Raw genomic sequence first — 16,408 nt, forward strand, 5'->3', positions numbered from 1 at the left:
TAATGAAAATGTCTTCTATCTAAATTCATTAGTTTACATTTTTTAATATTACACTTACCCTTGTCCATTGTAATGCAACCAAATAAATTTGTTCATCATGGAAAAACTGATAATTTATTTTATCTTGTACAATCTCTTTAACTTGCCTTACTCGCATACTAGAGTCAAATACTTCATATTCAAAAGAAAAATGCATAACTTGGAAACTATTTTAGAAACTATTTTTATAGATTTAATCATTCTATTGATATATTTCTAACAAATAATCATCTTATTCAGATCAAAATAGAGTTCTATTTCTATAATAGATTGATTTAACAAAATTTTATACAATCCCTTAAAAAAGCCATATCAATCATAACTTCAACTAACAATACTTCGAAGAAAAACAATCAACTTAATCTTCTTTAACCCTATGAAAATCTCCTTTCACTAACTATTCAATAAATAGTTTAAATTCCTCAAACAAACTAAAATTTATAATTTTCCTAGCCTAATCAACTTTTTATCGAACAGAAGTTTGCATCGCATTATTTACTAACTTTGTAAGAGTTGCTTCATTCTCATCCATTTATTATGCATGTGTAGTTAATAACCTTTTCCGTCCTCTGCCATGAAAAGGAAATTGGGAACCACATTCAATCTTGTCCCGAGCGTTTCAAGTTAGTACTTTGAAAGAGAAAATTAGCCCTACACGGAACACTAAGTTGATTGTGTGGTGGAAGAAGAGTCAAAGTCGTTGCAAAAGTCTTGTGTCAAAGTCGTTGCAAAAGTCTTGTGTTTAGACTATAATATTCAGGTTCGAGACACCATGGTAAGAGAGAGATCATTTTCGAACATTGATGTTGATTTAGACAGGCACTGATACAATTTCATGAGTCATGGTCAAGGTTTTCTCTCCACCGCACAATGCTCTATCCTCTCCTTGATTTTCATGAAGTGAAAGATGGTCAGTGATGAATTTTAACTGCCTGTAATATTAAAGGCCCTGCAGCGACCGTGGTTTCAAACAGAGGGTCCCATTACTTCAGATATTTCTATGTTTAACTGGTTCAGGAAAGTCCGGCCATGTAGAAATGGAGTTAGTCAAAAACAAAAACACAGTTCAATTATTTGATGCTCACTAGGTACATAAAATTCCACACATTATTTGGCTTCCTTCGCATATGGTCAGCGGTCATGAGTCGTTGTGGGTCACTGTCCTCCCTTCCAATAATGGAGTCATTATCTGTATCCAGGAGGATAAAGCTTACTTCCACATAGTCCACAATTTCTACTAAGGCCATGAGAATTGAAGGTTTACGCTCAATCGCGTCATGTTGTGCATCGTATAATTGTTCTCTCTTACTATGGGTTTGTGGAGGCAATTGGTTGATCCACAAACTTAGTTATAGTAAAACCAACAATTTCAGTTTGAAATTAACAATCTTTTGATGAAGTTTACAATCTTTTAAGTCAGGATAATTGATTGACTTGAAAATCAGAAATCAAGAAGAATATGTTTCATTTATGTATTTACATAAAACTGTACAGGTACATATATTGTTGTGTGCCAAATACATAAATCTACAGGAAAGGAAATAGCTACAGGAAAAAGGAAAGAATCAATTGAAGTAAGATAGTTTTGAAAAGAATCAGTTCAATATTAGAAACAATCCAATATTGCAACACTCCCCCTCAAATTGGTGCATACATATCCCACATGCCCAACTTGCCCAAGAACTTCGAGAACACTCGACTTGGAACTACTTTGGTAAGAATATCCGCTAGCTGATCTTTTGATTGAATCTTAGGCAGCTCCATAATCTTCTCATCCAACTTCTCCTTAATAAAGAATCTGTCTACCTCCACATGCTTTGTACGATCATGTTGAATCGGATTATGAGCAATATCACATGCTATACAATATAGTTGAATTGGCCACCTAGGCGGATAGCCCAATCTCTTAGGAGAAGTCTTAGCCAAAACGCTTCACATACTCCAAGTGCCATACCTCTAAATTTTGCCTCCGCACTTGATCATGCAACAACATTCTATTTTTTGCTTCTCCATGTAACGAGATTGCCTCCTACAAAGGTGAAATAATCTGAAGTAGAACATCTGTAATCTATTGCTCCAGCCCAGTCAGCATTAGTATATGCATCTGCACTTTGATAATCCTCATTTTTAGTGAATAAAATTCCTTTTCTAGGAGTAGACTTCAGATACCTCAAAATGCACATAACTGCATTCATATGTTTCTCTCCAAGATTATCCATAAACTAGCTAATACTACTTAATGCATAGGCAAGGTCTGGTCTTGTGTATGCTAACTACATCAATCTTCCTATGAATCTTTGGAATCTTCCTTTATCAACTAGTATCTGATTAGACTCAATACATAACTTCAATCCTTTTTCCATGGGTGTATTAGTAGGTTGACATGCTGATATACCAGTTTCTTGTAACAAGTCTAAGGCATGCTTTCTTTGAGATAGAAAGATCCCTTTATTAGATCGAGACACTTTGTTGCCAAAGAAATATTTCAAGGCACCGAGGTTTTTCATTTCGAATTCTTTGAACAAGTAATCTTGTAGAGCCCTCCTTTCTTCAAGATCAAATCATGTCATCCACATACATAATAAGTGCAGTGATCTTACCCTGCTAATTCTTTATAAATAAAGTATGGTCTGAATTTCTCTAACGGTAACAAAAGGCTTTCATTGACTTTATGAATCTTCTGAACCATGCCCTCAGAGATTGTTTCAACCCATATAGTGACTTCTTTAATCTGCACACCTTCAAACTATGTATTTCTGGTATCATGCAGTCAGGTAGGAGTTCCATGTAGACTTCTTCGGACAACTCTCCACGTAGAAAGGTGTTCTTCACATCAAATTGTTGTAATGACCAACCCAAGTTCGCAGCTAGAGACAACAAGACTTGTACTATATTAATTTTAGCTATAGATGCAAATGTCTTTGTATAATCAATCCCATAGGTTTGGGTGTACCCTTTTTCTACCAGTCTCACCTTAAAGCATTCAATTGTACCATCTTCTTTGTACTTAATAGTATAAACCCACTAACATCCAACTGGTTTCTTTCCTGGTGAATGATCAACACGTTCCCAGGTATTATTTTCCTGTAATGATTTCATCTCCTCATTCATAGCAGCTTTTGACCTTGGATCAGCCAAGGCTTCCTGCACATTGTTAGGAATAGATATAATAGCTAATTAATTTACAAATGACTGATTTGATTCTGACAAACAATGGTTAGACACGTAGCAACTCATAGGATATTTAACTTTACTCAAAAGTTTGGGTTCATATGTGGATTTAGGGATACCTTTGGTGAGATGCGGAGGTAGTTATTTTCTAGATGGTTAAGGAACATCCTTGGTAAGTGATTGGTGTAGTGTTAGGGATTCAGATGGAAGTGGACCCACAACTTCAATTTCTAGGTGTTCATCACTACTTTGATTTGAAGTTTCACTGACTTCTTGGTTAACAGTTTCATAGAGTTCCCCTTCTTCAGAGATGTCCAAGCTACCCACATGTTCAGGGATGTGAACATACACATCTTCAAAGGTGTTATGCATATCTTCAAAGATGCCCAAGCTACCTACATCTTTAGAGATGTGATCATTGTAGTCTAAAGTCTAAATTTCCTTTTGGTACTCCCCCTGAAGTTCAAGCTCAGAGGAAAAATGCATTGAGACTTCATGAAAAACTACACCTAATGTAATAAAAATTCATTGGGTTGGAGGATGATAGCATCAGTACCCCTTTTGATAACCAACATATCCTAGAAAGACACATCGTAGTGCTCGAGGAGATAACTTGTTGCACTGATGGGTATGGAGGTGTATAAAAGCTACACAACCAAAGACCCGAGGAGGTCAATTTGGGACAGTTGGAGCAACAACCGCCTCAGTGAGAGCCTAGGATGGTGTCTAGAAATCAATAGTGCTAGAGGGTACTGGGTTGATCAAATATGCTGAAGAGGTAAGTGCTTCGCCCCAATAGGATATTGGCATATGGGCTTCTATCAGAGAAGCACACACAACCTCCAATAAGTGATAATTTTTCCTCTCAGCTTCCCCATTTTGCTAAGGTGTATTGGAAAAAGTAGTTTGATGAATAGTTTTGTGTGCGTCTAGATACTGTTGAAGTTCAGAACTCAAATATTCGCCTCCATTATCACTATGAAGAACTTGAACTTGTGCATTGTACTAAGTACGAATCATGTTATAATTTTTTTTGAAATAACAAGTTCACAACACTTTTAGACTTCGTTAAGAATACCCAAGTCATCCTATTACAATCATCAATAAAGTAACAAACCAGTGTGATCCACCCAAGGTAGTGACTTTGGACAGACCCCAAACATCAGAATGTATGATCATAAATGGAACTAGACTTTTATTCAAAGTTAATGGAAAAGAAGCATGATGGATTTTTTGCAAGTTCACAAACTTCACACCAGAAGCTAGAACCATCAAATTTTGCAAATAAACTAGGAAATAATTTCTTTAGGTAACCAAAGGAAGCATGTCCCAGATGTTAATGCCATAACCAGATTTCAAATTTTTGCTTGTCCCCTTCAGAACCATCCATCACTAGAGCTTGGCGCAACTTGTCTAAACTCTTTGACACCAAGTCCAAGTAATATAGCTTCCCTCGCCTAACACCACAACCAATTGTTTGCCTCATTTGGATTTCCTTAAACACACAAAAATCAAGCAAAAAAATTACAACACAAAGTAAAGTAGTGGTGGTTTGAGAAACTAACAAAAAATTGTTATCCAAAGATGTAACCACTAAAATAGAATCTAGATTCAAAGTGTTAGTGAGAGGAAAGGATCCTTCTCCAATTACTGGGGTCGGAGAGCCATTCACAGTGGAAACAAATTTTTGTGAGGACGGTTTAAGGGATGAGACCTATCTAGAATCAAATGTCATATGATCTGTAACACCAGAATCAATTATCCATGCACTATTAGAAATAAGTGTAGATGTATTTAAAGACTTACCAACATTACCTATTGTAGACACCTAAATCTGATTACACCGCTTTGGTAATCTTATTTAGCTATCTCTAAAGGCATCATTAATTAAATTCCTATTTAATTAATCCTTTTGCCATCCCCTAGCTGATTAATTTAATTAATCATCTATAGTCCTAATTGATAAATCAAATAACCCATTATTTACCAGTTAATCCTATTCTCCTATCTAATTCTAGAATCCCCATTTATTTTAAATAAATCTATTTGATAAATAAAGCCCTCAAATCTAATAACCCCTAAACTATCCTAAATCCTCCATTTAGCCTAATCCACTCCATCCACCCATACTAACCAAGCTTAGCCACTAACTCACCCACCCTCATTAAATGCCATCCACTTGCATATCTCTAACATCCCTAATCTAATCCTAAACCATCTCTAATCCCACCCCTGACCTTGTCACATTCCCTAAGCAAGCTTAAGGCTTTCCTAAGCCAAGAAAGTCAACAATCTCAACTCTCTCCAAAATATCCCAACCACCTAACAATAAATGCTCTTACAAAGGCCATAAAGACTCTTACAAGCCCATTCATTTCTCTTACAAGCCATTATGAAGGGTCTTTATGAAGATATTATCCCTTGAGCCTCCTTTGTTGACTCATTCATCCCCTTGCCTCCATCCACTCGCCCTGTGACATGTGTCACTCCCTGGTTGGTGCTAAACAAGCACAATCCATGTGCTCCCCTTTGAGTTCTCTCCTTGCATCTTAACCCTCCATCCCTCAAGCCCTTAGCCTATAAATTGAAACCCCTCCCAAGCCATTTCATCACAACCTTTAAGCCAAAGTTATAATGCTAGTTTGAGAACCAAAAGCTATCAACCATACCCTTATAATGCCAAATTGAGAGCTCACAAAGCTACCAATTTGCCATTTACTCATCCCCACCATTGAAGCATACAACAAGTTTGAGCATACATACCAATCCTTTACTTAGACTCATCCCTAAATCAAGTGATCATCCTCATTGGGAGAGCCATTCTATGGCTCATATTCTCATTTGAGGGTTTCACTTTGTCTCTCATATATGTTATGATTTTTATGCTAGTTAATGCTTTGTTCTCTTAATAGATTAGTATTTCTTCCTAACATATTTCTCATATAGACCTACCACTGCTGCTAATGCCGAGATCTGTCCAGCAACATTATCCTCTATCTTCGTTTCAACAAACGATGCACTGGCGATCTTTTTGGAATTCTTCTTTTGTGAATCACAGCTACGATCCCACCATTCTAGATACCCAACAAGTTCAAAATAGTGACTTTTGGTATGACCAGTTTGATTGCAATGGGTGCATTTGTAGGTGAATTTATCAGCACCATTAGTGATCTTAGGCAAGTTTTGAGGAGGCCCATTCTGATTAGATCGGTTTCAAGTCACCATGGCTGAAGCTTCAGTCTTTTCTGGTTCTCCAACCATTTTTGTGCATTGAACAGATTCATGGAAAACCAATGCATAACATGCTTCTAATTCGGGAATAGGGTCCTTTCTCTAAATTTCACCACAAACTTGTTCTAAATCACCATCTAATGCAGCAAGAAAAATATGCACCCTTTGTGGTTGAACAAATTTTTGGTAAGATTTAACATCATTCTCACTTCCCATTATCACTTTATCACGATGATCCAACTCACCAAAGATCTCGTTTAATTCTCCATAATATAGAGAGAGTGTTATGCCATTCTATTTGGTAGAGAAAACCCTCTGATTCAAGACAAACACCTAAAATTCATCTACTCCATCATAAAAAGTCGTAGAAAGAGCTTTCCAAATATCTCAAGCAGTGGGTAAGAAAATGTATTGCTTCATAATTTCTAGGGACATAGATATCAACAACCATCTTTTGACCTTTTGATTGTTTGCATACCACTTCTCATACCCATCATCCTTCTCAATAGGTGGCTATGAGTTACAAGAATGGAAGAGAGTTTCTCCTTCTCAGCAATATGCATCTCCATAATTTGAGACCACAAATCATAGTTTGTTTCATCGAGTATAATCCCTTCCTTGAAAGATGAACCTTCGAATTGAATAATAATGGGGGCAGATTTTCTCTCAAATGATTTTCTCTCAAATACTTTCGAATCTAAATTGGTCATGGTTCAATGAAGGAATACAAATGATTCAAGCTTCAAAGCTCTGATACCAACTTGAAAATTAGAAATCACGAAGAATATTTTTCATTCATGTATTTAGATAAAACTGTATAGGTACATATATAGTTATGTGCCAAATACATAAAGCTACAGTAAAAGAAACAACTATAGGAAAAAAGAAAGAATCAATTTAGCTAAGAATAGTTTAGGAAAGAATTAGTTCAATATTAAAAACAATCCAATATTGTAATAGATTGTTGTAGCTTTAATGAATAGAGAGAAATAATATAACATTATGAAAGATAAATGATATTGAGAATGACAATACGATGTACAAATTGTTAGCTTATAAACTCAAGTTAAGAGATATACACATTAATGAAGTGCAAGGATGAGTACAACCATTTCACAACTATTTATCAACTATTCACACAAATAATCTAGGTAGGATTATTAAATGAAGTTTATCTTATCTTATTGAAATTAGCCTAAGTAAACTCAAACTTGTGAGACATTGTTTCTTCAGCTAAATACATCTGGAACTGGTAGTCTTTGAGAAAAAGACAACTCACATATAAACTATTAAAAATAGAGTTGTAGCTTACATTCTAATTTCTAAGCTGATTTTGAAGAAGGGTAGAACATAAACGGTGTGAACAAGAAAAATTTATCAAATATTGTGAGGGTTTGAAGCATTGTAGAGGTTGAAGGAGATTCAAATGATAACTCATTTAACCTTTTATTGGTCTCACTCATCTCAAGCTCTAGGCTTGGTGTTGTTGGCTTCCCTTTGGCCTTGGAAAGAGGTGGTGCTCCTATTTGTGAAATCATATTTTTCATTTCATTTATTTTCAACATTAAGTAGTGGGTGTAGGGGAGAGCTATCTAATGCTAAGGAGTGAGTTTTTCTTACTAAGGAACCATATCATGGGCTATGCAGGCATATCATTATTTGTGAAGTTGTTGAGCTTGGGTGTGCTCTGTTGCAGAGAAGTTTTGTTGTTGGTGAGGAGAAAGATTAATGTTACCTTCTTCTTGGGCTCAATATTGTGATGTCTCTATTGTTGGGTTTGTTTCTTATCATTCCTAAGTAGGTTGTCATGGGGGTTTTCTTCCCTTCTTCGTGCCTTTAGATTTCTCTAGTTATTCATGGTGGGTTGTTTCATATAATTTAGTTTCTCATATGGAGGCTTCTTTTTGAAAGAATTACATGCTTTGCTCAAAGATTCATTAAGTTATCATGTTGGTTGTCGTCTATTGGTGTTCATTTGACAATGGGCTTGGCTAGGAAGGCTTTGGCCTTCTTAGTTAGACTATCCTATTTCACATAAGTGGTTTTCTTGCTTGTATGTTTATTGTTGAAGCTCTCTAGTTTAGGTTTTATGCTTGTGAATCTACTATTTAGAGATACATTATTTTGCTCCTTTGCTTCCCTAGTGTTAGTTATCATTTTGTCTAATAGCTAGAGCATGATTGTCCTATTTTGTTTGAAAGGATCAACTCCCTTGTGTTTTGTTGGTTCCATTGCTTCAATGTGGAGAGTGGCAGAAATGGTGTTTTCTTCTCTTGGTGATTCTTGGTGAGGCATGAATTTATTTTCTTCTTTCATTGCATTCTTGTTTTCTTTTCATAGAGATTTGTGCTCTCTAGAAATTTTGTTGACCTAGGTATTATTTTTGTTTCCTTCTTTATAGCCATATCATTTTTCATTTTTGTCATTTCCATCGATTAGATTACCTTGACCTTGTCTAGGCTAGACTTATGATTTAGTTTTTGGTTAGGTAGCTCTTTTATTGTTTTGGAAGAGACATTTTTAGTTGAAAATTATTTAAATGACTCTAGTTCTTTTCTTTAATTGTATTCTATTGAGAGCCTTCTATGTTCTTTCTTGGGCATTTTTTTTTCTCATGCCACCTTTATAAGTAAAGATGTCTCCTATCGAGGAACCAACTATTTTCATCACTTGTTTGTCATTTCTAAATGAATGCTTCTCCTATGTTGGTTGACGATGTCAGGAAAAAAGAGGAATTATATTGATCTTTTAATAAGGTTAAGTGAACCTTTCTAAAACCCATGTGCTAGTTTAAGAAAGCCTTGTAAAATTGTTGTTCTTCATTCAAGCTTTAAGAGATCTTTTGAAAATAATTTGTATGATTATTAGGGACTTTGGCTTGGTAATCATGCAACTTGTGCTTTGTCTTGTTAGTATATTTTAGCTAACTATTTGGGAATTGTAGAGTTAGTGGTAGTTTATGCTCTATAGATAGAAATTGCTCATTAAAGGGCCCCAAATCCCTTCAAACAATTTAAATCTTACTTTAAAATAATTGAATATATCTTAGTTAATTACAATTCTAGTCCTAATTGAAACTTAAAAATTATATTTTCATACTTATAATTTTTTAAATAATACTATAAGTACAATTCATATAATTTTATGATCTAAAATAAAATATGTATTTAAAATAAATATTCCTAGTTTATTATATATTCTAAATAATAATTCATTTTTTGATATAATTAAAATATTCTAATAATATATCTATCAATATAATAGCATATATAAGAATAATTCATATAATATAAATGAGAGATGTCATAGTGTATATAATATATAATACTAAAACTATACTCTATCATGCATTATGCTTATATTTATAAATAAAAGATAATAACATAAAAATTATTTTATTTGTCAATATAATATAATTTATAATGTAAATAATTGATAGCACAATTAATATCAATATATAAGTAAAATATATACCTATTATATTAATATTAATATTGTTAAATATATTATTTTTAATATTATTATATATTATAAAAAAAGTGGTCATGTTCATTATGAGGAGCTTTCTATAGAGCAAGAGGATGCCTCCTTGGATAGCGAGGTCTTTGTTTATCTGGGCAAGCATAAGCGTCCTAAAATTTATGATGATAATTCATTGGATCCTAGTGATTGTCAAATGGAGAAGCTAAATTGAAGATGTTTTTGTCTACTAAAGAGAAAGAAAAAATCCCTATAGGGTACCAATTGTGAAGGTGGAAAGTCATCTATAATTAAAAAAATTCAAAAGAATTCTAAAAAATGATGATTTTCCCAGTTCCAATCCCTTGCTTCCCAACTTTCTAATATATTTTTTTAGATGTAAGGATTCAAATTTATATTCCCTTAGAGGTGGGTAAAGACAACCTAGCTAAGAAGGGTCCATATGTTGAAGACAATAAAATATAAACAAGGACATGAATAATGCAATGGATAGTATGAATGTCGTGTTCTTGTGAATTATTGCAGAAATAAATGCTATAAAAAAAAAAGGTCAATATATGCCTCCTGATCCAAGGTTTGGATAAGATAATGACTCTACTCATACTTTGGTTAAGGCCATTGAAGAATTGGACTGTGAGCTTCACATCAATAAGTTAGAGGATACCATTGAAGGCGTCAAGGATAAGTTGAGGGCAACATTTATTGTTCATAAAATACTATGGATAGTACTACTGAGGGTTTCAAGAAACTTAATAATTAGGCTAAAGCTATACATGACATTTCTAAAGGTAATTTGACCTCTTCTAATCACAATATCAAATCAATCCAAAAAGTCTCTTTAGATCATAGAAGTGTAACCAAGAAGGATAGGGAAAAGGGTCTTTGGGCATTCAACCAAACTTTGAGGCAAGGATAAGTGGGTTACCACCACTAATAACATTGTGAATACAATACATACCATCAATGACGAAATCCGACATAAAAATGATAGTTTGTTCAAAATCTAATACAAACTTTGGAGCTTTGTTCCCCTTCTATTTTTGTTAGGACTCATCTACCACATGGTTAGTATTTGACTTTTTTAATTGAATGTTTGTTTTGTTAAAAGATTTCTTCACCTTTTAAAACCATTTTTATTAATTAGTATTGAACCTCAGATTTGACTCTAAATTGAACACTAATATTTAATATTTTCTTTTACTAAGTATGACAAAAAGAAATACAATTTAATCTTTCTAAATTGTATCTTTCATCCTAATCTAAAATCTAGGTCTATCTCTAATTCTTATTCTAATCTTAGTTCAAAATCTAAACATGAGACAATTTTGTGGCCTTTAATGCTTTGGAGTTTCACCTCCAATATCAACGGGAGAAGAGTGTTGTGGTTATGCAGCCACGAAAACCATTTTATTCATATAATATTTTATAACTCTTACCAAAATAAACATAGTGTTTCCTTTTAGCATGTTGCATAGCGCTGCCCATGTAAAAAAGACATGTGGTTTACCTTCTAGATAGCCCATCCACTACTAAACGTTAAATACTATTTTAAAATGGCACCACAAATCAAGAAAGCTTCAAAGTCAAAGGGCCCTTGGTCTATTGGTGAAGTTGAAAGGCTCACAAAGAGCCCACCAGGGATCAAGTCTTGCTGAGTGCAAGGCTTTTGAATTTGGTGGAATGGAAAAAGCTGAATAGCTATTTTTTTTTTTAAATGCTGCGAAAATCGTTGCAAAATAGTCCGAATAAAATGAAGGTTGGAATCTTTTGTGGGAGAATTATTTGTTTTATCTTCACTTTTGTTCGATCTTTGGAAACCCAGAAAAAGAAACTAAGGAAAGCTTAGAGACTTTAAAACATATTTGATGGTGATAATGTACTGGGTTTATTCTCCTAGTAGTCTTTCGTTGACTTTGAATGTAACTAACAATATAGTTGCTATATATTTACTTATAAAAGTATTTGACTCTGATCATGTATGTATTCGGTGCATTGTCCTTGTAGTCTTTCTTTGACTTTGAATGCAATTAACAATATGGTTTGTAATGTAGAAAAATCCCACATCTCACATATAAATTGAAAGTCTACAAACTAAGCTCCAGCTTTTCTACAAACAAAAGTATTCAAGAATTCTACCACTTGTGAGCTTCTCTCCAATGTGAATGGGAAAATCCAGACCCATGGGGGGAAGAGGCTGGCTTATTATTTTATTTCCCATATTACTAATATCTCCCATTAGAGCAGATCCAGAGACAAGGCTTTTAGCATTTGGATGCGCCACAGCACCATACAACAACGTCAAAGTCTTTGAGAAAAATCTGAACAAGGCTCTGGCAGCCGTGGTTGAAGATGTCATTCCATCTGGGTTTTCAATACTAAGTGAGGTGGAATCAACAGATCTAGCTGATTCAGTCTATGTTCTCGCGCAGTGCAGAAAAGATAAGTCCTCTGCTGATTGCGTTACCTGCATAAAGGCAGCAGTAAATCAAGTTCGCAGCTGTTTCAATCAAAGTTATTGCGGTGGCAGGGCAACCTACGACGGCTGTTATCTGCGTTTCGAAAACTCTAATTTTTATAATGAGTACACCGATACCGGGAATAAACAGGTGTGCGGTGATACAAACGCGCCCATCTCCAATTCAGTTGCGGAAACTGGTAGAAGTTTGATGAGCGATCTTTGCGCTGCGACGCCCGACACAAAAGATTATTTTGCTGCGCAGACGAGACAAGGGCCATCTAATACCACAATCTATGGACTTGCCTCCTGTCTGCGTTCACTTCAAAAGGATTTCTGTCAAAAATGCCTCAGCACTGCCAAGGACAACATAAATAAGTGTTTTCCTACCTCGGAGGGACGGGCTACTGACGCCGGCTGCTACTTGCGATACGATACCAAACCCTTCTTCCCAAGCAATGCCACTGTCGAGCTCGCAACTTTCTTACCCACGGGTTAGAATTTGACTATATTCCATTGAAGAGAGTCCAAATTTTGTTTATGCTTTTAACACTGTTCCTTAGAAGCGAGTTTGACATCACGATTTCTGAAATGAATTTTCATAAAATCGGTCTTGTTTAGGATTTCTGTCAGACATTTAGTCTAATTTACAATTATTTCTTAATTCTCCATTTTGTCTTTCAGGGAAGAAGAAGAAGACGAGCTCAACAGTTGGGATAATAATTGGTGCTGTGGGAGGATTATTCGTACTTAGCCTCATAACTTGTCTCCTTCTCTTTGGGAAGCAAATAATGCGGTCAAAACAGAGGAAAGGTAAATTGTTATAGGCTGAATTTAATATGTTGTAGATACCGAAGCATAAGTCTCACAAGGCATGAGGTCGACCTGAGTTAATACTAAAATAACAAAATTAAAATAAATGGAACAGCGGATATTGAAGGAGCAACGGAACTCCGTGGGCCAGAAGATTTCGACTTCAAGATACTCAAAAAGGCAACCAACAATTTTGATAAAGCAAATAAACTTGGAGAAGGGGGATTTGGTGAAGTATTTAAGGTATCTGGTTAATTATTAGCTGTTCATATTGGCCTTCTGTTTTGATGCATTCATATTAATCATCTTCTGTTACATGACATTTGCAGGGTACGCTGACAAACGGCAAAGTTGTGGCGGTAAAGAAGCTCACATTGGGACACTCTCCCCGTGCAATTTCGGAATTCGAAAGCGAAGTGAAACTCATATCAACTGTCCATCACAGAAATCTTGTGCGTTTACTTGGATGTTGCAGACAAGGCCAAGAAAGACTCCTGATTTATGAGTACATGCCCAACAGCAGCCTTGACAGAATCTTATTCGGTTTGCTATTCCCTATCTTTCCTCTTTTTGATTCCTTCATCCTTTACAAATTACATGATCATGGGTTGTGAAATTGTTGTGAATTGCCCTTTATGTAGGTAAAAATAAAAGACTTTTGAGTTGGAATGAAAGGTTCGAGATTATCGTGGGCACTGCTCGTGGTCTGGCGTATCTCCACGAGGAATTCCATGTCTGTATCATCCATCGAGACATTAAATCAAGTAATATATTGCTCGACGACAACTTTCAGGCAAAAATAGCAGATTTTGGGCTGGCAAGACTTCTTCCAAACGATAAAACTCACGTCAGCACAAGATTTGCAGGAACACTGTGAGAAAACTACTAATTTATCTACTTATCTTTTCTAATCATCAAGTTTCCAATACAGATAGTAACCCCGTTACTTTTGGGGGTATTTTTCAGAGGATACACAGCTCCTGAATACGCTCACCGTGGGCAGTTAACAGAGAAAGCTGACACCTACAGCTTCGGTGTCGTGGTTCTCGAAATTCTCAGTGGTCGAAAAAGCATAGACTTGAAGCAACCACCAGATATGCAATATCTTCTTCAATGGGTATTTTAAATTTAGCAATAGTCTTTGAATCCTTTAATCTCATCTCTCCCCTCCGAAAAAGTCCTAATCATTTTTCTTAAAATAATAATGGCAGGTTTGGAGCCTATACGAAGATAACAAGGTTTTAGAGTTGGTGGAAAGTGAGAAGGAGATGGAAGGGTATAGCGAAAAAGAGGTTTTGAGGGTGATAAATCTTGCGCTTGTATGCATACAAGCTTCTCCCAGACAAAGACCATCAATGTCTGAGGTTGTGACAAAACTATTAAGTAAGGATGAGATTGATTTTCAGAATCCTTTGCGACCATCATTCGTAGATGTGGGGAACAATGAACGTGGAGGAGGTACCGATTCTGGCAAACCATCATCTCAGTCAAACGCAACGATTACAGTAACCCTTCATTCTCGTTAACAGTGTGTATTTCTCTTGTTGATGGACACGTGGAGTTTAGCAAGGAAGGATGTATTTTTAATTTCTAATCGATTATATAATCCCTCCTTCCTATTTTCAAATAGGACTTTTTAATATTGCAATAATATATTTCCCTTCTCATATATATAATCATATTTTTTTACAAAGAGATGCGTAAAAAATTGAAAGCTCACACTAGAAGCTAGAATTAATTGGGTAAACAGAATTTTGCAATTGTATTAAAAGAGAAATTGGTTAAGGTGAATTTTTTTAGAATGTTTATGAAAACTTCATTTCTTATTGATTAAAATTTGTTTATCTATAAACAAACTTCATGTAAAAAGTAACATTGATAAAATGTGTCAAATTGAAGAAAAAGTTGAGGATGCCATTTTGTCAAATTGAAGAAAAAGTTGAGGATGCTAAGGAGAGAGAAGGAAGAATAAATTGGAAGGATTTTGACTATCATGTTAGAAATGAAAAACATGATGATAAAACACATGACAAATACAAAAAAGATGATGAAGAAGAAATGACAAAAAGGAGGATGATAATATAGCGGCAGAATCAAATACGATGTAGGAAACCAATTGGATAATGAGTATCAAGAAATAGGAATCTGAGAGACAAGAAATAATATAAATACCATTAAGAGTTCACACTTGAATTACAAAAACTTGAGCGAAAATTCAAGAAGGAAAAATAAGAAAAAAGTTAAAAAGATAGAACGTGTTCTAAAATGAATAATTGCAATAATATGTATACATAATTTTTTCATTTGTATATAGTTTCAAGCAGTTCAAAGTTAAGGAAACACATCAAGGAATTCAAAGAAAATAAAACATTTCAAGAAGCAACACAAGGACATTAGACCCAAAAGGGAAGTGAAGAAAAATGAAAAAATAATAAATTTATGGATTCTTGGGAGGAACTCCTAAAATATCTAATTGGTAATTAGAACCTATTAAAATGACTTCTCTTTTGCAACCCATGTAGTAGATCTCTTTTCATTTATTTTGAGGTATATGATATTTCTATCCATGCTAGCTTTGTAATGTATGCCAATTTTGAAGATTACAGTCTACATAACTCTAAGCTACTTTATAATTAGATATTTTTGTTTGGCTATGTGTCATTTGGATCCTTATTTTGAACATTAGATTAAAACATGCTTCAAAGGGTCCCTAAGACCCTTTAGAAAAAAAATTGATGGGGATCAAAAACCCACAGTAAAAAAGACAACTATAAGAAAAAGATCACATCAAATCATCAACTGTAAACATAAAATAAATAAGACCCTAAAATGAAATAAACATTCAAAGCTCAAATTGTATAAAAATCAAATTGAGCCTCTCAACTTAACTCATATGATTTTTACAAGCTCCCTATGAAAATTCATATTGTAGTCACTAATTGTTAATCTCCTACCTTAAACAGGCAAGAGCCTACAACACAATGGTAAATTGTGAGCCTCTTATCAAAAAGGCCTTGGGTTCGAATCTACTTGCACCCTCATGTTTAATAAATAAAAATAATTAATCACAACACATAATTTTTAATCTTGGCTTTGGCCTCTTACCGATCCAAAAAAAAATCTCCTATCTTAAACAATTATTTAACTGCTAAAAATTAATTTGCAACTAATATTGAAAAAGAATACAACTGCAACTTCACAAAAATATATGGAATGAAA

General features: G+C 34.6%; 1 protein-coding gene across 1 annotated transcript; it reads left to right on the plus strand.

Annotated features, from left to right (window-relative positions):
• The first annotated feature begins 11,980 nt into the window (after window positions 1-11,980).
• LOC149536967 (cysteine-rich receptor-like protein kinase 2) lies at window positions 11,981-14,882 on the plus strand. Its single transcript, XM_089806622.1, has 7 exons — window positions 11,981-12,870; window positions 13,061-13,189; window positions 13,305-13,432; window positions 13,519-13,732; window positions 13,831-14,062; window positions 14,156-14,306; window positions 14,401-14,882. The coding sequence occupies exons 1-7, from the start codon at window positions 12,084-12,086 to the stop codon at window positions 14,713-14,715; spliced, it is 1,956 nt and encodes a 651-aa protein (XP_089662748.1). The 5' UTR covers window positions 11,981-12,083; the 3' UTR covers window positions 14,716-14,882.
• Window positions 14,883-16,408: the final 1,526 nt, after the last annotated feature.

Source organism: Cupressus sempervirens, chromosome 10 (assembly GCF_028749045.1).
Source record: "Cupressus sempervirens isolate cs-2001-9-10 chromosome 10, ASM2874904v1, whole genome shotgun sequence".
Lineage (NCBI taxonomy): Eukaryota > Viridiplantae > Streptophyta > Pinopsida > Cupressales > Cupressaceae > Cupressus > Cupressus sempervirens.

What these genes read in the sequence shown, in the direction of transcription:
- LOC149536967 (XM_089806622.1), top strand. Translation starts at nt 12,084, where the DNA reads ATGGGAAAATCCAGACCCATGGGGGGAAGAGGCTGGCTTATTATTTTA. An exon ending in GCGGTCAAAACAGAGGAAAG is followed by an intron (nt 13,190 to 13,304) that starts GTAAATTGTTAT and finishes TAAATGGAACAG; the next exon opens with CGGATATTGAAGGAGCAACG. An exon ending in ACAAGATTTGCAGGAACACT is followed by an intron (nt 14,063 to 14,155) that starts GTGAGAAAACTA and finishes GGTATTTTTCAG; the next exon opens with AGGATACACAGCTCCTGAAT.